Here is a 23,425-nt window from a genome sequence, read left to right on the forward strand (position 1 = left end):
CCGAAATCCGATATATCGGCTTTCGCTACACTAGCGAGAACTGCCGGATCCGACGGCTCCGAAATCGTAGTATCCAATACATTTTCAACCGTCTGTAGGGTAATTGCTTCAGGGGTTTATAACATTTTTTCAAATATATGTTATAAATATATTATAATCATTATTTTTATACATATACACACACACATATATATATATATATATATATATATATATATATATATATATATATATACATACATATATATATATATATATATATATATATATATATATATATATATATATATATATATATATATATATATATATATATATATATATATATATATATATATATATATACATATATATATATATATATATATATATATATATATATATATATATATATATATATATATATATATATATATATATATATATATATATATATATATATATATATATATATATATATATATATATATATATATATATATATATATATATATATATATATATATATATATATATATATATATATATATATATATATATATATATATATATATATATATATATATATATATATATATATATATATATATATATATATATATATATATATATATATATATATTCAACAGTCTGTAGGGTATTTTTACTTAAACCATTATTTAAAAATATCATATTTTATTAATTTACGAAAAGTTTTATTTACATTTTAAAAATAAATAACATATTATATACCATTGTTATTGATTCCTGGTCGGAGTTCGGCCGCTCAGATCTCGTATTTTTTAATACGTCATGCGATAATGACTCTTATTACAGCGCAAATAAGAACTAAAATAACACACAATCGCATATTCATCATTAATTAGGTCAAGTTCACTGCAGACAGCGTCGCACGCCGCGACAGCATGTTTACAAACTAAAATACACATTTTGACTTTTTAATTATTTAATAAAAAGTCCCGGCAGTTCTGGAACATTTTTCCAAAAATGCCCGGCATCCAAAGGGTTAAAACCAATGAAACAAGCTTTTTTCCTTGCGAGTATTTTTATTATATTTGTTATTTTTATTTATTTTAAAATATCGTTTTATTTATTTAGGGTATATTGTGCATATTTTTATATTAAATTATTTTTTTAAGCATATCACAATAAGTCAATAAAGATGAATTTGCTAGATCCTTTTTTTGCTTAATTATTTTTATAAATTCTTATTTTTTTGTATTTTGAAAATCTTTGACTTTATTTTTATTGCTATCAATTATATACGTACTGGTAAAAAATAATGTTATTAAAATTGTTAAAATCAGAGTCGGAGTTGGTAAAATTTATTACTAAAATATATTCTTTTTTTGTAATTCGTACATAAATATATGTATTATGTATGTACGTATTTACAGTAGTACAGACATATACATATATGTGTATATGTATTTGGCGTATAAAGATTTTTGTTATTAACAATAACTGCCGTAGTTTTGATTGAATGTCCATACAACTTTTTTTAATTAGGCTTAAAAATATTTCGATTTTTTAGTCAGTTTCATTTACCATGCGATTATTACAAAATAACGATTATTAAAAAAATAAAAACTAGTAATTCTGTATATAAAATGTCGTTAATGTTTTATAATAAATATTAGAATAAAAAATAGTTTTTCTTGACCGCGCAAATCGAGGGATGATTTTATTGCTTGAAATATTTTGTAAGTGTATAGTCTGATAAAAAATTCATCAAGTCGAAAATGTACTACTATGAAGTGAGTTAAATAATTATTAGATTTTATATTTTAAGAAATAATTAAAGAGCTTAAAATAAAAGTAATGAAAGCGAAAAAAAAATTAATATATGAATATTTGTACTACTTTATATCAATTGAGACGCATGTATTATTTTTTGCAATATTTTATTTCATTGAAACGCTTGGCTTATTGAAGTCGATGTACCAGAAGAGCCTGAAGGATTAGCAGAAATAATTTTTGAACATTGTTCCATCAATGAAGCACGCATTGAATTTGTGTACAAAGTAGATCTGTTTACTTTTTAGAAGTCAAGAGCTGCGAAGGCTCTTAAAACTGTACAGGAGGAAGCGATAAAAAATGAGCATTAAAATATAACATTCTTATATAAAATATTTAAATTTTTCACCACGTGCAAGATGCGTTTTATTCAGTGTACTGCTTTAAATATGGTGCATTATTACTGCGATAGTACTGCATTGTCATATGTGTCACGTAGTAAATCAGCTGGTCGGCTTGACTATGTAAATAAGTCACGCTCACATAAGCGAGTGTGCGCTATAGTATGCGTAATGCGCGTAAATCCCTTCTCACTATAGCCCAAATTAGACAGTGGCGTCCCGTGGCTGGATAAAAAACTAATTCGCTATCAAAAATAACACCAGGAAAGGATATATTTTTATTGTATTTCTTACACTTTTCTGATCATCCAATTTTATTATTTTTGGTTTGTTTGTTTTTATAAAATCGCGTTGGTTATTTTTTGCGGTCGCAGATCAGATAATGACTTCGTCCATCAATTTCGGAGAAACATTAGTAGATAAGCGCATTTCTTATCACATAAGAAAAGAAAGTTTGCGGTTAGTAATATTAAAAACAAATTGAACTTTTATTGGTTTGGGGTGCTTTAAGTTTAAAAGTAAGACAGGTATAAACAAGCATAGTTGCTAACTAAAATTTTTTCATGTCTCCAATTTGTCGATTGTGTAATAAAAAAAATTACACCTAAACATTGAATGTGGATATGAATATGACTATGAATATTAATTTAAATTTTGGTATTTTTAAATTTTAAATTTTAGAGAAGAAGCCAGTTTTTTTAGATTTTTTATCTTTTAACTATAAATATATTATTTAACTTTAGATATATCAGCAATTGAATATTATAACAGAAATATAAAATTAGGTTTATGAGATAATAGATTTATTTATTAAGGGCCGAACATTTTTTATCAATTGTAGCAAAAAAAAAAAACCCTCAGAATTAATATAGTATTATATTTTATTAGATCAATTAAACATGTCTGAATTTATTTGAAAGTTAGAGTTTTTCAAAAGAGGAATATAAAAAATTAAAGACTTCCTTAAAAATAACTGGCAATATCTACTTTTTTAAAAGTACTTTTTATTCTTTCAATCTACAGTTCTCTACTATATACTGACTTTTCGTATATATTAAAAATTGCTTTGTCCTTCAAAACGGGTTTTTAAAAAACACCGTTTGATTTGTTAAAACTTTATATGTCACAAATAATACAATAAAAACAAGACATGTCAGATCTTTTCCTTAAAATTTATAATTGCATATTTTTAAGTTTTACATTAAATATTTTACTATCATTTAAAATATATAAAAACCGAAATTAGGATCAAGTTAATAACCTATATGATTAGTTGGAAATGAGATAGGATGCGACCAAGACCTCCAAACAGAGGAAGATCGCGAACACATGATCCGACGTTCAATATATGAACTTCTTTTAACTTAAATAATAAAAAAATTGGATTGGATTGCGAAACATTCGCATCTGAATATGACACTGGGATGACATGTTTAACCCTTAGCGGATGAAAGGTAGAAAAAAAATTCTCTCTGTACGAACAGAAGGACGGCTGGAGCCCAGATAGGTTTACTTGTTTTTGGCTATAGTATTCTAACATCTACTTATGATTTTGTAAGGTTCGAGAAATTGAAGGCATTTAAAATAGCCATAATTTTTATCTCCATGAACTTCTTGTTGACCTCACGCTTGAATATGATTGGGTCATTATATTGCGTGTTTCTTTCACTTTTTCTGCACTACAATTGAATAACACCAAAATGATATTTTCCGCTTCTTAAAAAGCAGTACAATATATTTATAAGCTTTATTATGGCATTAAATAAAATATTATTTAAATATTATTGGTATTTCAAATCTATAGAAAAAAAATAAGGAGTACAAAAGTACCCCGTTTTGCGGTTTTTGAAAATACTGGAATTTTTTTCTCTATTTTTTTTTTACAGAATTTCGATTTTATTATTTTTTTAATATGTGCCATTTTAATATAAGATAAAGTTGACTAACAAAGTTAGCCGATATAATTACAAGAGCAATTTTAAGAACAAGTTTAATGTCTATATGATTTATCGTATCCTTAAATTTCTACATAAAAGACAAAAAGTATATAAAAAAAACATTTTTGTGCCAATTTTTTTTAAATGAATTTTTTTTTACGTTTTTCACTTGTTTGCAGTTATAAAATTATTAATGTTTTAAATAGCGGACATTTTGTAAAAATATATGGTATTATAAAATATAAATAAAAACCAAATTTTCAATATGGTAGTAAAATACTTCATGGACATATGTATGTATCTTTCTAGATTCATGATCATATGTTTGACCATATGCAATTGAAAACTATTTAATACAATTAAGTAATGTAAATTCTGCAAAAATATTTAGATATTAGAATACATTTAATAACAAAAACTTTTATAAATATCGAAAACAAACGTCATTATCATAATAAACTAATCCATTTTAAAGATCAATAATTATTGTATGTTAAATATTTACATGTAGTGTATACATCATATCTATACTGGCAAAAGTTTTTATAAAATTGACACATACAAAAAAATATCAGATAATAGTCTTTATTTACTACATTCCAGTAGCTTGCTTTTGAAAAATCACAATCAAAATCTTTTTCAAAGTATTTTTTTAAATTTATATATCTCAGTAATGACTTTTTGCAATAAATGACCTTTGTCAGTCTATGGACGGTATATTGTATATTTATTAAAATATGACATTTATAGAACTTTAACAGGTTTATTTGCAGTTCTTTCTGGCAATACTAATAGAACTTGCGAATCTTAATATATAATAATATAGTGGAAATAAATACATTTTAAATTGTATTTTATTAGTTTATTTAAATTGAATAAACCTAATTATTGTTCTCAAACGTAATACGATGGTGCATCGGAAACGAGCGCGTGTGAATACATCTACAATAATATATAATTATATTTTGCTAAAAAAATTCACACCTCACCTATTTTTTTCACAGTTTCCTGAAACATCAAATAATATATGTATGTATATAGTCCTGAAGTAGTTTTATAAAATAGTAAAAAACAGGCAAAAATATTTATGGTGGAACATATTACTTAGTATGCGATGGAAATTCGTAAAATATACAAATATTATATAAACTCATATCTAATGAATTATATTTATACTATAATATAAGTATGTTTTCAAACTATTTTTTTTTAATATTGTCAAGTTCGGAATTCAATGTTTCATTTGTTTATTTTAATTTTAAAATAATTATAATAATGTCAAAACTCTTATTTAAAACATTATATCTTAAAAAATGTATATGATGATACGCGTACGGTCCTGTTCAGGCTTTCGAATCCCAAGTCAAATTGGCGCTGCAAACAGCTTCACTTATTATATGCGTATTTTAAAATTACGATGTGACTTTAATTGTTTTTCACATTTTCTTTATAAAAAAGATTTTCCTAAATATTTTGAATAGCCACCGTTTTAATACAAGATAAAGTTGAGATATTCTTAGAACAAGTTTCATTTCTATATGATATAACGTGTCCATAAATTTCGTTATATCTCACATAAATAAATTGTTTTTTTAACGAATTTAAGATTTTTTTAATGTCTTAAAAAATATGTCTAACGAACTTAGCCGAGATATATACAACATTTATTTTAAAATTGAGTTTAATTACGTTCTTTTGAAACGTGATAACTATTCTTAGAAAAAGTTTGATAACTTGAACATGCGTATATTTATTACACGCACAGTTTATTAAAATTCGCCCACCCTTCCCCACCACTGCGCGCGAAGAGTGCATCCGAGTCGAAAAATGCGATCTGCAGCTCGAGCTGTTCCCTTCCGCGTGCGTGTACTGTACAGCACGGCGCCTCTGTCAGTAGCGCGCGGCGTCGACGCCAGTACGGACGCGCTCCGGTGTGTCTGCCCGTCAGCCTGTCAGCCGATACTGAGATTGTTCTGTCATTACCGCTCCGGGCTGCCGACCGGACGGTACCCTTGTTTAATAACGTTCAGTGACAAAAGTTCTTCCGATCCCTTCGAAGAACATGGAGTCGCCTCAGATGTACGACAGCGGCGGAGGCCAGGGAGGTCCCGGCGATATGAAGAAATCTGGACAGCCTACCAACAACAACCAGGCTAACGCGGTGAACCACAACGCGCCTTTGGCGCACAGACCCAGACACCTACCGCAATACCAGCATCCGGATCTGGAGGAGCTCACGGGACAGGAGATCAGCTTGGACCTTCAGCATCTGATCGAAGATCAGTTCCGCGACCAGGAAGGATTAGCGCTGCTTCAAGAGATCCTGCCCAACGCGAGAGGAAACGTGCCGGTGAACGGCTTTCCTAGGACCACCCTCACTTACATGCCGCAGGGAGTGCACCAAGGCGCTTACTCGGAACCGCCTTCGGAAGCTCCACCGGTCAAACAGGAGCCTCCGGAGCCTCACGATTACAGACGACAGTGTCAACAAGGAGGACCTCTACCTCTCCCCGCCACCGGCTTCTCGACGACGGCGCCGTTTCCCGCTGGCGGAACTTACGCCACGAACGGAGCCGGAGGGAGTTTCTTACCCCCCGGAGCGCAACCCCACTTAGCCGCTTTAAAGCATAAGAACATTCACAACAACCCCTCCCACAACCACGGCCACGCTACGTCCAGCAGGCGCCATTCCGGAAAAGCCTTGGACAAAGGCACGGACGAGTACAGGCGGAGGCGAGAGAGGAACAACATCGCCGTGCGAAAGAGTCGCGAAAAGGCGAAGGTGCGATCTAGGGAAGTCGAGGAGAAAGTCAAGTGCCTGATGAGGGAGAAAGACAACCTCATGAAGAGATTAGAGGCCGTCTCGGGCGAGCTGACCCTTCACAAGCAAATGTACGTCCATCTGATGAACATGAACTTGCCGGAGATCACGGAACTGTGCCGCAGCATGCTCAACCTGAGCGGAGGTCCAGACCATCCCATGTAGCGACACACTTCCTAAGTAGTTCATAGTGCAAACGTTACCGCAAGGAATCACTGCCAAAACGTACTGTTAAAACGCGGGTGCTATATATACATATATACAATTTATAACAAAAAAGTGATCCTAAAATCGGCTGACTTACATAGATCTCCAAGACCTGCGCGTATATGATTAGTTCGGTGATAATTTAATCGATAAACCAAATAATTTTAATTAACTGTACAGACTCGTCGAATCGTCCTTTTTTGTATCGAGTGAAAGTTATTATAATATAATATAATATAATAGATAAAAACGTTGTTGTTGCAAATTTATATATTTAAAAAAAAAAAGTGAAATTGTGTTTGGTTTTTCGCCGACGTTGAAAAAATATTGTAACGCATTACAAAGTTCGATCGATCAGAGGTTATCAACAATTTTATATTGAGCGAAGTTTGAGAAGCGCAGATCGAGTCATTACTGTGCGTAACGTGCGTACATCGCTGAACTTTCTACTTTCGTTTTCGTTAACAAAGCTGAATCAAATTTCGGCTCGCCGAGCCCATGTTAAAATTTCACTTTTCCTTCAACACATAATACACACATTCTTAACCGATACGTGTACACATACATGTTTTTTTAATATATCTATATTTATTTAAAATGCAACAATAATCTATAAATAATCTCATTTGTTATTTTTATTCAAATATCTATCTACATATAAACAAATTTAACATTCACTATCTCGAAGATAATCAACGTTATCAAAATTGCGCTTCCTGTCAACACATTCGCACTAAATGCGAGATAAACATTTTATCAATAAAACATTGGCAATTGGTCGCAAAATCACAATAAACGGTACACACCTTCGAACTAATCTCATAAACAATATATTATTAGTTACTATGTTACGAATTATATAATATTTATTTTGATATAAAATATATTTTACATATTTATATTATAAATATAAAAATATATTTGCGAGTTTCGCGCTTGACCGTCCGTCGTATTCTTCGACGTGCCATTTTCTTTTCGTTTCCGCGTTTAAAATTTTAGCGACTACGCCACACTTTCTCAAACTGTTTATATCTATGTTAATTAATTCGACTATTGCATTATAATAATGTTGTATAATATTACATATATTTTAACGCTAAATAGTATATAAATGTTTACTTATTGACTATATTATTTTATGGTAATACCAAAGATTTTATTGAATATATATTTTTGGGCACACTGTATTCGCGTTCGTCTAGTCGCGTTCGCCGAGACTTCATATATGGGTCACGATGACTCGACCGATACGATACTAAAAACTTTCACTTTTCTGAATATCTCGTTTTCCTTGCTCTTTGTCCGAAGCAGAAGAGAGATCCTTAACATATAGTATGCATAAAACATAGCAATACTTTTATTAAATCCTTTATTTCGTCAATAAAAAAACACTGTTTAACTTTCAATTCGACTTTCATGCTTTTGCATACATTTTACGCTCGTTCAACAATCGGCATATCATTTTACACTCGGCTGAATCCTCGATTGCCAAAATTTATAAGATAAAAAGCCAATTAAGACCGAAATTAAACGCCAAACTTTCACTAGTGCGCATTAAAATATATAAACCCAAATGTCAAAAATTAAAAATGTTGACGATCGATGATCGATGTGTTACTTTTATGTATAATTTGTGTTCATATTTTATGTAATAATAATAATAAAAAAATCATCGAAATTATTCCGTTCTTTATGCGTTGTGATTCATTAGTACGTTTTAAGTTTAACTTTAATCGATCGATGTAATTTATTTTCTTATTATCGTTATAATGATTGTTCATACAAAAAAGTGGTGCAATTGTGTATTAATATAGAAATATTTTTTTAATGATCATGTATCATGTAAAAAAAAATACCTGATTAATTTTTAATTATTGAAAAAATGTTATTGTTTATATATATATTTTTTAAAGTTTAACGTCGTTGCATTATTATTGTAATATAGAGTCAAAGTGATGCTGTATTTTTTATTAAAAAAAAAGCATTTTTTGTAATGATAATAACGCAAGGTTAGAGTTGCATTTATTTAACTGAATCATTGATTAATTCAAAAGCACACAATAAACACTAATGAACGCAATTGATAAAAAATATTTGAGAACCGCTGTATATATATATTTTAATTATTTGTTCACCGCTTTTATGCGGAGCATCATCGTTCACGGACGACTTTCTCTCCGGCAACTCCATTATATAATTTACGATAATTTCGTCTCTCTGACACACTTCCATCGTGACCATTGTTACGTTATTTGCCTCTACGTTTTTCTCTTTCTACGTTTTTGACCGTAATTTATATAATAGACACAAACGTTGCAAGTCTTACAAAAAAGGCGCTCTAACCATTACCTCTTTATGTTAATTGAATTAAAAACATAAATATATCGTAGGTATATATTATTATATTTTATTATCAATAATAATAATAATATAATTACTGTACATATTTTATGTTACGTATGTACAAAAAAATATACAAACAGGTGATATTTTTATTAATTTATTATGAGATATTTTTGTAATGTTTGTAAATGTACGCGAAATGGTATATGTACATATATATTTTTTTCGTACGTAAAAGAGAATCTAGTTTTAAATGAGGATGGAATATGTGAAATTATTAATTTAACGTTTTTTTATACATACTGTATGTGCAATTTTTCTCCGTTAATTTGTAAGTAGGTACGCATGTATATTGTACATATAAATGTATGTAATGTAACGCGAATTTAAATGTAAGCGTAACTTTGTTATTTACTTTACTATTATTATTTGAGAGAACGTTGTAAATAAGCTACAAATAAATATTATGATATTTTGATTATAAAATATGTTTGTTTCAATTTATACACTATTTAATTTACATGTGAAGAAAATTCATCAATAAAGATCGGTATTGTATTAAAAGACAGCGTAAGAATTGATACTATATAATATATACCTAGTATCAATATTGTATGAACCTCATTTTTAAATAATATGTAGTATATATTATTTAAAAATAAGGTTCATACAATATATCTACTTTTAAAATAATTTTCATTGGTATTTATGAAAACATTATTTTTTGTATTTTCATATTTTTATAATTTATAACAAAAATAAAAAATTAGAGATTTTTATAATACACATTTTCAATAATCGACAGTAAAACTGTAAAAAATTTGTAATAATATCTATTCGATGATAAATAAAAACAATTTAACATTGTTTCGGTTAAATAAGATTTAATGTAAATAAATTCACGCCTCACCTAATTCTTTCACAGTATCATAAAAAATAAATAAAGTAGTCTTATAAAATTTTTAGACGTTAATTTTCGTCTAGTTTCGTCGTAGTTCTATCGCTTAAGCCGTAGTGCCGAAATAACGTCCGTCTTCTACGGTGAGCGCGTCTCTTTCACCCTGCCACCCTCTGACCATGACGCTCGCCCCCTCACTTAGCCATTCCTTTGGGTCGCGCGCGTCATACTTTTCGCCTTGCTGCTCTGTGGTGTAACAAAATATAATGTAAAAACAGGCAAAAATTTACGTAGACAAATAGAAAAACATATTTATATTTAGTATGCGATGTACATACGAAAAATATACAAATATTTTAGCAGCTTATTTCTAATGAATTATATGATATTTATACTACAAGTATTTTTTAAAACTATATATTATATAGTATTTTAAAATAATGGAAAATTTAAACCATAATGATTTCATCAAAAGTAGTAAGATTAAGCGGGGCTTATCAAATTAATTTTAATAAGATATTTGTACAATTAATCTACTTTTAAAATCTTTGATTTTTATAGATTAAACATTTTTTCTGACATTTTTAATAATATATATATATATGAAGTATCGAGATATTTTGACATTTATGACAATAATAGGGATGATGATTAAAATATATTTTGCTTTTTAATATACATTCTTAAGTATTGTCAGTTAAATTTTAATTAAATTTAAAACTATACTTATTTTCCATGATAATATTTTTTTCTGAGATCATTGTCATATTTCTCGGTTTGACAAGATTTAATGTAAACAGATCATGCCTTACCTAGTTCTTTCGCAGTTTCATGAAACATAAAATATATAGTTACTCCTGAAGTAGTTTTATATAATAATAAAAAAAACAGGCAATAACCTATGTAGACATATATCAAAACACAGTTATGGTAAGAACATATTAGCTTTGTACATATTAGTATGTGATGTATATTCGTAAAAAATACAAATATTTTATGTACTCATTTGTAATGAATTACATTTATACTGCAAATATTTTTCAAAAATATTTTGCTTAAAAATATTGTTTAATCTAAATCAATACTAAGCTTAGAAAAAATGTAAGGTTAAGTGAGGATTATCAAATTAATTTGAATGAGATTTTTATACAATTAATATAGTTTTAAAATAACATTTTACCATTGATTTTTATACATTAAACAATTTTTCTGACATTTTTAATAATATTTTGACATTTACAAATTTTATGATTTATAAAAAAATAGGGATAACGATTAAAATGCATTTTGATTTTTGATATACATTCCTAATTAAAAAGAATTTTAAAACTATACCTGATTTTGTAATATTATCTGACCATGATAGATAATAACAATTTAATATTTTTTCTAAGATCCTTATCATATTCTTTTGAGTAAATAAGATTAAATGTAAACAGATTCACGCCTTACCTAATTCTTTCACAGTTTCATGTAACATAAAAAATACTAAATAAACTCCTGAAGTAGATTTACATAATAGTAAAAAACAGGCAAAAACCTACGTAGACAAATATCTGTATATTCGTAAAAAATAAAAATATTTTATAAACTCATTTGTAATGAGTTATATTTATACTACTACTGTTTTTTTCAACTAGTTTCATTTAAAAATCATCATACTAAGCTTGTCAAAACTTGTAAGGTTGAGTGATTTAAGTTGAGGTATTTAAATTAATTTTATTGATCATTTTAAAACATTATAGAAAAACTATTTTTTTTGAGATTTTTATTAAAATATATGAAAACATAAACCTAGTTTTAAGATATTTTGATATTTATAAATTTCATAATTTATATCAAAAATAGAGGTGATTTTTTACTTACACGTGTACGTGTGTAAGTAAAAAGATAAAAATAGATATAAAGCAATCAAAGTAAGCAATAGCCGATCGATCACATAAGATAATACAGATTAAAAAATCTATTGAATATGATTTTATTATTATTATTATTGGTATTATAGTTTGTTAGATTGCGAGCTTTTAAGTTCCGCACATTCGAGAGCAAAGATGCTTCGTCTGGATCACAGCCAGATCCGAGGGACATCTCTGGTTGCATAAATAGGTCACCATACACTCTGAATGCAGATAATGAACTTTCTCAAGGTCACGCAGGAGAATCAAAATTACAACTATTCCATTTGATTAACTAGTTTTTAAAATACCTCAAATAATTTGTAGCAAATTTAAAACTATTTTTTGACTCGTAGTCCGGAATTAGAATGTCTGAATTTTTGACGTCATTAAATGTTAATAATAATAATAATTTATCAGATTATCAGTTATTATGCTATGATAATGTATTGATAGATACCTATGTTTGTCTATGTGAATATCACGAAATTTTAATAAAATTTTGAGGTTAGATTAATGAAAATTTAATGTTGTTTAATAGCTTTAGTGTCATTATATTTATTTATTATTATTGTTCAGCAAATAATGAAAAGTGGTTTTTAATATTAATCCTTAAAATCATAGATAGTCAGACAAATGTATTGGAATTCAAAAGGGAAACTCAACACGCAATGCTTGATCTTCCATACTCCCACCAGTAAATAGCACGATCTATGAGTTTATTAAAAAAATATGAAGCAAACTTTGTAAGAATATAGGTTCTGTAGTCCAAATATAAATAAAAAAGCAATGATACACTTTCAAGCCTCAAATACAAAAGTTAATTAGAAAACTTTATAGTCAAACAAATATATCGATTAGTTTTTTACAATAAAATATATAAATGTATCTAGTTTCAAGGATAGATTAAATGTATAAAAAACATACAATAATAATAAATCGGTTATAATATGAAAATATTTTGCAATTTATTTTAGAGACGTTAAATGTGACTCATATTCAAAACGAGTAGCAATTATTCATTCAAAATTATCAATTGAGATTATATTAAACAATAAATTTTAGCTCTCTCGCTTATTATCTATTATAAACTATTACCTGAATTCATGTTTCATTATTAGACACGATGAATATATAATATATTAACATTAATTGATGCTCATGCAAGTCTTCAAAGCTTCGCAGCATTTAATAAGATGCATTCGAGATGCACTTGGAAGCTCTCCAATACAAAGAGACGAAGTTGTATATTATTCTAATCAATTTAAATAAACAATAAATCTATTAAGCGATGGACGTTAAGTCAACCTCAATCGCTTCAGTGTTTTATTAATTATAATAAAAAATATTTATTAATAGTTATTTATTATAGAATATTAAATCAAAATAGTTTTTATATGATAAATTAGTTTATGCGAATTATATTTTATAATATACATTTAGTGATAAATCTAAATTATTTATTTAAATCCCATTGCGTCTCTGTTGCACCAAATTGCATTTTCTGGCATAGAATTCTATCTCAAATATAAACAACCTTCTTGTCACCTAGCTAGCTGGGCCAGTTGTCTACGTGGGCTCACCTAGATTTTTACGTGTATATGTAGTATAAATAAACTAACACAAACGCTTATAAACATTTGAGTATAAATCTTTTTCAAACGTCCAAGTGTCTTTGAACTTTAATTAAGAAGTAGAGCCAAAATTCCGTTAACTAGCGAATTGTATTGTGTTATTAATTCCGAGAGTTGTTTGAAAGCTAATTTGCTTTTGAGCGCATATTACTTTTATTTATGCCAAACGATTTGTATTTATTTACAGATAAAAGAGATAAGTAGATTTTAATCTGAGAGAAAAGATAAATATTTATATCGTTGAAAGTATATTCCAGACACGTAAGCAATAAAATTATAAACGACTTTTAAACTTTGTGGTTATGAGAATTATGAGGTACAAATTTAAGTTTAAAATATATGTACAAATAGTTATCATTACTATTATATATCATATTCCTCATCTCTGTAACTCCTATGTTCTGACAATAGCTCTCTATTATTAAGTTAGTAAAAACCTCCTCTTTCTTCAAGACATCTTCAATCGGTATACATAGCTCAAATACAGTGATTCTTAGACTCTCTCTTTTTAATGGTTCATGTTTCAATAAAATTAAAGATCGAACAATACAAACATCATTGACGAGGTGTTACAACGTTCTCTTTCTAGCTTCCATAGTTTTGTCATTGTATTATATTTATGACTCTCATAAATCATGTTTTTTTTAGCTAACATTTTTTTGCAATCTGTCTTTTCATCCTGACATTCAGCAATACTATCAATAAATATTATGTGGGTTAATCGTCCATAAGCTTTCAATCTTTCAGTCGTTCCCCCTGTAATCAATATATTGGGATGATTTTCTAGTCTTTCCCTATATTTCCGTTTTGCATTTTCCACTTCTTCCTTGACAATTTTTATGTTAAAGTCTTTGTTAATTAAAAAGCTTAGAACATACCACAGAGCATGCAATATCACTCTTAACCCTTTGAGTAGTGAGTTAATTTAAACTAATTTTTAATTTATAAGTAAACAACTAAGAGTGAGTTCATTTTACGTATTTTTCCTTAATTATTTTTGTTGTTATTTATTTATTTATTATTTATATTATATTTATAGTCAATTACAGAGAGAAAAAATCAGTGTTTCTCAACGTGTAATTGCTTTAATTTATTTTACTACTTTATTTGATTAGTGTGTTTTAATAATTTATTTTGATATTAAATTTTGTTAATTTATTTTATATATATTTTATATATTTTTCGGCTTTTGTGGATTTTTTTATATAAATTTAGAGACTCTCAATATATTTTTATACAAATTATATAACATAATTTTGGTTAATTGGTGCAAAATAAAATACATATTAAATTAATACATAAAAAAATATCTATAGACATATGCAATCTAAATTATCCCAAAAAGATGATATTAAAATATCACTATATAATCATATTATTCATCGTATTCATCGCGTGCCCTAGGTTCGCCATGCCTGAACTATACAATTTTCCCAAACGAAAAAAACTAAAATGAGAGAAATTTCCAGAATTATGAATTAAAAAACGACAATAAAAGTAAAGCTTTATGTTAATATAAATGGAAATCCCCAAAACTTTTAGGTAAAATAATCGATTTAAACTAATAGTAATTATTGATAAAGTAATTCTGCTTTTATCTATATGTTATATAATATGTTTTCGCATATTATGTAGTTTTTTTCGTATACCATTCATGCACACATGAGTTGCTTTGTAACTAGTCGGTATTATTATTTCATTACTACATTTCTGTAATCACAAATTTATCAATCCGTTTATTTTATTAAAATATCTATATGTGTCGGTATATATCAACGTCTGTTCTATTATTAGGATGAAAGAATCATAATATGGTTCCACGTTATTGTTTATTTACATATTTATTTTATTATTAGATTATCATGAGTGAAATTTAAAGCTTAGATTTTGACAAACAATTCAATGAATACAATTTTTCTTGAACAAAAAAAATGATACAAGAATAGTTCACAGAAATATGAATAAAAAAACATGTTAAAATATATTATGGTGATGATAAAAATAATTAATCGGCCGTCGAAGAAATGGCGGCAATTAAACGCCCCTTACCCTTATTTTACCGCTTCATTGAAATTGGAGCAATAGCAAATGAAATATTTAAAAAATCATATGTATTTGACGGATAAAATGATACACTAAGAAATTAAATACGTTAACTGACGTTTCATATTTTTTAATAAATAAATCAATCGGTGAATTTTGAATTTTGAATTTTTCATGTTTCATGTTTTTAAATAAATAAATCAATCGGTAAAATTTGAATTTTTCATGTTTTTTAATAAATAAATCAATCGGTGAATTTTCCAGTGGGAAAATTTGCCGGTCGATGAATTGTTGTCTATGAACTTTCCTTCGGTATTTATCGAAGTTTATTAATTTAATTAATTAATTTATTTATTTTGCAGTCGGTGAACTTTACTAGAACCGGTAACTTGGTAATATCTCTCATTTCTGTAGTGTTGGATTTATTATACGTAGCAATAGCTTCTCAAACATTGTTTATAAAATAGGAAAAAGATGATCTGTTAGATTTCACCTTTCCTGGTTTTAAAATCATTCACTGTGTTGAAAAATATTGGAATCTTATTATTGTGTTGAAAATGATTGTGATTATTTTTATACTATTTTCCGGTAGTTTTTAAAGCCCTTTTCTGTAATTAAATCAAAACCTAGAAGCTTTTTGAGACTTGAGTTATTTTTAATTATGGAATTAAATTATTTTATTTTTATTTTCTTCAAATGCAAATCAAGTTGATTCGGTATTTCTAAAAATATATTTTTTCATCTGCATTTTCTAAACTTATATTTCGTAAGCTTTTTCAAGTGACCAGAGAATTCAATAGCTTTTTCTTTAATATTTCTTGCCCATTATGAATTTGTTTAATGGGTGGTATATGCATTTGTGGTTGTTTGATTTTTATGTTGCTTTCCAGAGGGAATAACTTGTAGATTCAGTTGTAGTTAAATTAGATAGATAGTCTTGTATTGATTGATTCTTTGTGTCAGTTTGTTCTCTTTATTGAATTTATTTATTTGCTTTTAATCCCTTCTTAGTTTTTTAGTTTAACTAGTAATGGTAAGTTATCTGGTTTGTTGCTCTCTTTTATTAGTGGGAACATTTATTTGTGAAAAACTATATATGTAGTGTTTCTTACTTCCTATTTTAATACATCTCTTTTCCTATATCATTGAAACTTAAAATCCTCATTGATACTAAAAAAAATGGCAATAATATATATCTTAAACTGAAATTAAGAGTCGTTATAATCGTTGTTTTCCTGTGAATTGTGTAAATCAATAAAAAAAAGTGTTTTTAAAACTACTTACAATCTACGTGCTTGAATTAAATTACAATACAAATGAGATGTAATAGCGTATTATGTGCATCATAATTAATATAAAGTGGCACATCGTAGCAGTTATTAAAACTACGTATCTCGCAAAACCAGGAAAAGCCGGTTAGGTGTAACAAATTTTTGATTTTATCGGCCGTTGTGTGAAATCGCAAGAGACTTGCATAACTTGCATATCGGTATCCACGATTTTTGGCCACTTTTTGTGTGTGAAAAGTTGCGAAAAGCTTTCGTTAATTTTTAGAAAATCATCAGACCGTTATTGCTTATTTTTTTATTAGATTATGTAGGTTCGTATATTTTTGGTCATAGTTGAGGCCGTGTTTATATTGCAAAAGGTGCATATTTATATTTTTTTGATTAGCTACTCGATGACAGCTGTTCCTATGTACAAATAAACATAAAATTATTTTTCCTTTTTAGTGATGGCGATCCGCCTAAGTATTTTGTTTTGATAGAAAATAATATAACCCGATACAGATCTTATGTTGTTACAAATATCAATGGTTCATAAGTGCTCAGACTAGTAACCTAGAGGTCGCGGGTTCCAGTTACGGAAACAGACTCAAATGATATAATAATTTTTAATTGTTAATATAGATGTCTTCAGCCTGGTGATTAAAACTTATTTGTAGGTATTCATTATGCTTGATTGACTCACCCATTTGGTACAGATTTACCCGGTTGTAACGCATTGGGCTTACGCTAAAAACATATTTTCCACAAAATCTTTACTTGTCTACGAATTTTTACGATCTTCATATAATTAAATTATAGATAGTAAAGTAAATTATAGATATTTGTGTCGGTACAATAAGAAAATCCGCAAATACGTGTTAAAACGCAATAAATCAGAATTGAATTAGTCCTTCACTAAATAGTTTGCCAACCTCTGCTCTAATGTGTCTATCGATTATGAAATAAAAAGTTTAAAGAGCAATCACAAAAGCTAAGAACATTAAAGCTACAAGTCTCAGTTATTAAAAAGTGCAATGAACAGCAAATGAACATGACAAAAATTCCAAACAAAGTTTAATTTTTGTAAAGATTTGTGTTAAGAAAAGCTCTTTTTAGTATCAAGTTTTAATAAAACAGTTTCGCGATATTAATGTAGATTGTATATGTTTCACTAAATTGATTCATGTTTATTCTTAACATATAAAAATGTAATATACATTTTTTCTAGCAATAAAAAGCGAGAATTAGAGTCAATTATTAATCATCAAAAGTCTGAAATATTGTTGACGATTCATTGCTAAATAGAGACGAAGGGATGCAAATAAATAAAATCTTACTTAATAGCGTGCGATATGCTGATGATAGATAATGTACTCATAGCAGATAATCGAGAAAGGTTGTAAACACTCATTAATAAAGTAATAGAAGCCTGTATAATATATGGCTTATATTAATAATATATTAATAATTAGGGTTCTTGGCCAAGAATGATCTCAAAGGTTCTCGATCAGTAATTGAACTTTGAATGAAAAGAAAAACATCACACTGATAGAATTCTTGGGATATTTGATAATAAATATGTTTTTGCTACTTTTGTTTAAAAATAATTTCTTCTAGTCTATTTATCAACGGTAAAAGTTATCAATTTTATTAGAAGTTCTGAATCATGGGAGGAAAATATAATGTACATCTCTATAAAACAGAACACGCTTTTAAGATGACATTAAAGCCCGTTTTTTAAAACTAATTGTTAGCTTATTTTTCTGGAAGAAATACTGCTATTAAGGCATTTCAACAAAACTGGTCTATAAGTTATAAGATTTACCTGGAAGATATTTTTCACCATATGAATGAAGTAAATCTTTAAATTCAGAGTTGAAAAATCACTCTTACGAATGCAATTAAAACAGTACAAACTTTCATAGCTAAGTAGCTAATGCGAAAGAAAAGAGTAGAGACCAACATTCTTTAAAAGCAAGATAGAGATATCTGCTTATAATTTGAAACATTCAAAGTATACATAAAAAAACATTTAACATTTTCTCATTGATGAGATGAAACCAAAATTTTTTGAAGATCTGCAATAATTTTCGTACTGACTTAAACTAAATTGAAGATGCTGATTTAGGCAATGCTGAGCTCATTGATTTTACTACAATATTGGAGTATATATAAACTCAAAAATTGTTGAGAAATTCTGATGTTTCCTAAGACTTAAGTAGATATTATTTGTCTTATAAACCAAAGTAAGAATGTTTTAATTCGGATTGCAACAACGTATTTATGCTAATCAGGATTTGAAACACTTGTTACAAAGATAACAAAATATCGAAATCGATTAGATGATCAACCTGGAGTTTGTGTTGTTTGTTCAAATATCATACTACAGTTTAATGTTCCTAATCAAAATAAACAACAGCAGGTTTCACATTGCCATATCTTTAAATGTATTATTATTACTGAATTAAATATTATAATTTATCAGTAACAAAATCCTGCAAAAAATAGCAGCAAACAGTTAAGAAACACTGGTCTAGAAGAAGACTAGGGTCACAAATTAGAAAATAGGAAGGAGTACCTGAATGAGAAAATACCTTAACATACCTTTAAAAATGGGAATGGTCAAGGCAGTCTATGAACTACATGTTTAGTATTAGTTGGAAAGTCAAAGATAAAAGTTATCCAGCTTCTAGATGTTTTTGGCAATAGCTATGTAAAAACCGTTTTTTTAATTGTTATTTTTAAATGTTTATTATTGTGTATAATCTCCATATTTAACTTTTAAATATACTATTTGATTTTCTAGCTATTAAGAAAGTGCTTTTGTACTAAGTTGCATAAGTCCAGCAACAATGTAATTTGTATGTTTTACTACTTTGTTTTGAATCATATTTTATTTTTATTTCTCTTCACTTGTATTATTTACAATAAATTCCATCTTTGTGTTAATTATAGTTAATGAAATACGCTGCTAATGTTGTATAGTCCTGACATTCCTTTTAGCCACATCGCTAAAACGCTGTTTTCTGGAAATTTAAGGAGCAACTTTAAGTTTAATGGGTCTGGTACAAAATATTCGCAACACGATTATTATATGTTGTCCCTACAATTCTATGCACTCTAAAATAATTAATATAAGAATATACTGTTTTATATTATTAAATACAACAATATTATTCCCACGCGTCATAATTGATTAGGTGCATTTATTAGCAATTTTTTTTAAATAAATTTGAGAGCGCAATATTTATGATTATATTATTAATTTTTATCTTAATATATATTTTAAGTAAATTGTGATAATCATTTTTAATTTAATTATAAATAATTTTGTAGCCCCGTTGATTTTTCAACGGATAGGAATTTAGTATCATCAACCCACTACGAAATGCACGTCTAAAATTAAATTTTTAGTAGAAATTTTAGAATTTATGTTGTCTTTGTTTTACACATACATATGCATGCCATGCGCTTATAATCTTGCGCTTTGCGATCCAAATTTTGCGTTGTTCGTTTTATGTTTTTTTAATTTAATAATAATAATCTAAAAAATAGCCTTTTAAGTTTATATGTATGGTTATAATATATTTTGTTTTAAATCATCGCTACCCATCGTCGTTGTCGTTTAAAGAATAGTATTAGTTATTATTAATATTTTAATTTTTCAGAGTTCGATTTAAAGTTGAAAAAAATTACATCTGATTCTTATATTTGAAAAAAGCGCACTGTGATTTAGTGACCAACGCATACATTGCGTCACAGTCCCATTGAAAGTGATAGCGCGGATTATACGCTCTATTTCTCCGAGCACGCGCTTCGTTCACGCTTAACTTGGACTTACGTTTCCTAGTGACAGTCACGGGCCAGAACCGTAAGTTGCGTCACTTTTGGCGAAACGAAAAAGAGCCGGTTAACTCTTTCGGAAAATTAAAATAAAATCACACAGGCGCATTTCCCACAAAGCATTTATAAGAAGCTGTAAATGCATTCGTACTAAAATATTTAATAATTCGACAAAAAGGAAAACTGATTTATAATAAATAATCTTTCAAGTAGTTCAGGGAGAAATCTAAGCTCTTCAGAAAATTAATGTATGTTATCTGGCTGTATATTTAAAATCATTGCAATTCGCACATATGCTGTGTGTGTTTCTATTTTAGGCAAACGGATACACATATCGTAAGCTTTCTAAAAGTTAAATTCCTTCAAAGAAAAGTTAGCTATTTCACGTTAAACCTCTCTCATTTGCAGAGGTTTACGTTTGATAAATATTTTGCTGTCTAACATTTAGAGATTTTAGATAAATATGTTTAAAAAAATAAATAAACAACCATTTTAATGCACATCTAACATAGATGAGCACCATGCCATACAGCTCCTCATAGCTATCGCCGAAAACATACTTGTGTTTGGCAAGCTCGGTAAGAAGCTGGATGGCTCGTGAAAGAGGAGCGTTCTCAAGCACTGAGGTCCTAGCCCCGAAGGGATTATATTATTATCATTAGATAAACAATTTGCTTTGATAAGTGATTATTAATTTTATCTAGCAAATATAACAAAAGATTACTAAGTACACGATTTCATATGATCAATATCAAAATAATTGAACCATATAACCTTCTCATTACTAGATTGATCAATATCGAACGGATGTAATATGTGTATTTAAATAGATGATACAATATTTTATTTTATTTTTATCACTATATATGATGATAAAAAATAAATAGAAGCATACGCACTTATTAAATTAGTATTATTATATTTAATACGATTGATCGATTTTTTTATTCTATCAATATAAGCAATCGTCAGTATATTTCCATTCGCGTATTAGATTATTTTGATATTACAAATCTATAATAGATATAGTATTTAAAATGACACATTTATGGATAATTTCCATAAATATCTGCATGTACCTTCTGGAGAAATTTTGGACCTTAGCGGAAATCCTTTCTGACAAGTTCAAAACGGAAACGCATTTCATAATAAAGTGAAATTGTTTGGAAATCGCATGGGAAAGGCAAATTTTGTCTTCTTGTTCATTTTAATGTAATGACATAGTCCTCTTGTATGCTAAAAGTCAATATTATATTTAAAAACGTTTAAAAATAAATCACAAAAGTATATTTTTTGTAAGAACGTATATTTTTAATTACTCAGTAAGAAATTAAAAATTATAAAGTATTATTACTTTGGATTTACAAAAAAACTATGCAATATACTTAGTACGTTATCCTTAACTTTTATAGTGCTAGCTTTAAAATAAATAGTAATAAAATATTTTCTGATTAAACTTCTAATAAATCTATACACAAAAAATAAAGATGATTATATTTACTTGATTTACATCTCTTGACTTATAGCAAACTGAAGAAAGTAACAATAATTTGATACAGCTTTCCTACTAGTCACATTTGATGAAAAGATCTTTGTTAAAGTATAACACCTATTTATTTATTTATTGTAAGTCTTCAGTCATTATCTGATTAGAGCGACTTGAGATAACTATATATATCATACGCACACATTTTGCTAGTATTAGAATCAATACAACCCTTGATATTAGATTTGCAGGTTAACGCCTCCAGCACTAGATTAAATATTATTGTGGACGATGAATATTCTTGCCTAACCCCAGATGAAATTTTAAAACACTCAGAGAGCTAGTTTTTTTACATTTACCTTTACTATTGATTTTAATACTTTGATATCTATTAGTCTCTCGTATTTCACTGATATTCTTAAGCATCTTTTTTTATTCAAACAATTGAAAACTAGCTTGAAGTCTATGAATAGGTGGTAGAGTTGTATATTATATTCATATGCTTTCTCTATGGTTTGTCTCACAAGGTATATGCGATTTATGGTGGTTCTATTCAGCGTGAAACAGCATTGTCACTCATTTTGGACCTCTTCACTGTATATGCCAAATCTGTTATGTATAACAATTGAGAAAATAAATTGTACTACTTGAGGACGTACTATAATCTATATCCATTTATACTTAGATTTGTAATTATCACTTCCATCACCAGATTGAGAGTGAGTGTAGATATAGATTTAATTTCGAACTCTTTTGTATATCATTATGTACATCAACCATCGCTTTTGAGCTTTTTAGTGTCGTTTCAAACAATCTCACTAATCTATCTGGGATGCCTCTTAAATTTTTATACCAGGGGCCACTCGGCAATTTATTCCAATAAAATATATTACTTATCTTGTTTTATCAGTT

The 23,425-nt window shown here is 27.9% G+C and overlaps 1 protein-coding gene across 1 annotated transcript; it reads left to right on the plus strand.

Moving 5' to 3' along the window:
• Positions 1-5,992: 5,992 nt before the first annotated feature.
• slbo (CCAAT enhancer binding protein alpha slow border cells) lies at positions 5,993-8,693 on the plus strand. Its single transcript, XM_088192119.1, has one exon. It carries the CDS (start codon positions 6,138-6,140, stop codon positions 7,059-7,061), a length of 924 nt encoding a protein of 307 aa, XP_088048245.1. The 5' UTR covers positions 5,993-6,137; the 3' UTR covers positions 7,062-8,693.
• The last annotated feature ends 14,732 nt before the right edge of the window (positions 8,694-23,425 follow it).

The sequence above is a fragment of the Plectrocnemia conspersa genome, unplaced genomic scaffold (genome assembly GCF_051122295.1).
Source record: "Plectrocnemia conspersa isolate PC_06_02 unplaced genomic scaffold, ASM5112229v1 ptg000009l, whole genome shotgun sequence".
Taxonomy (NCBI): Eukaryota; Metazoa; Arthropoda; class Insecta; order Trichoptera; family Polycentropodidae; genus Plectrocnemia; species Plectrocnemia conspersa.

Coding starts and splice junctions, on each gene's coding strand:
- slbo (XM_088192119.1), top strand. CDS start 6,138: ATGGAGTCGCCTCAGATGTACGACAGCGGCGGAGGCCAGGGAGGTCCC.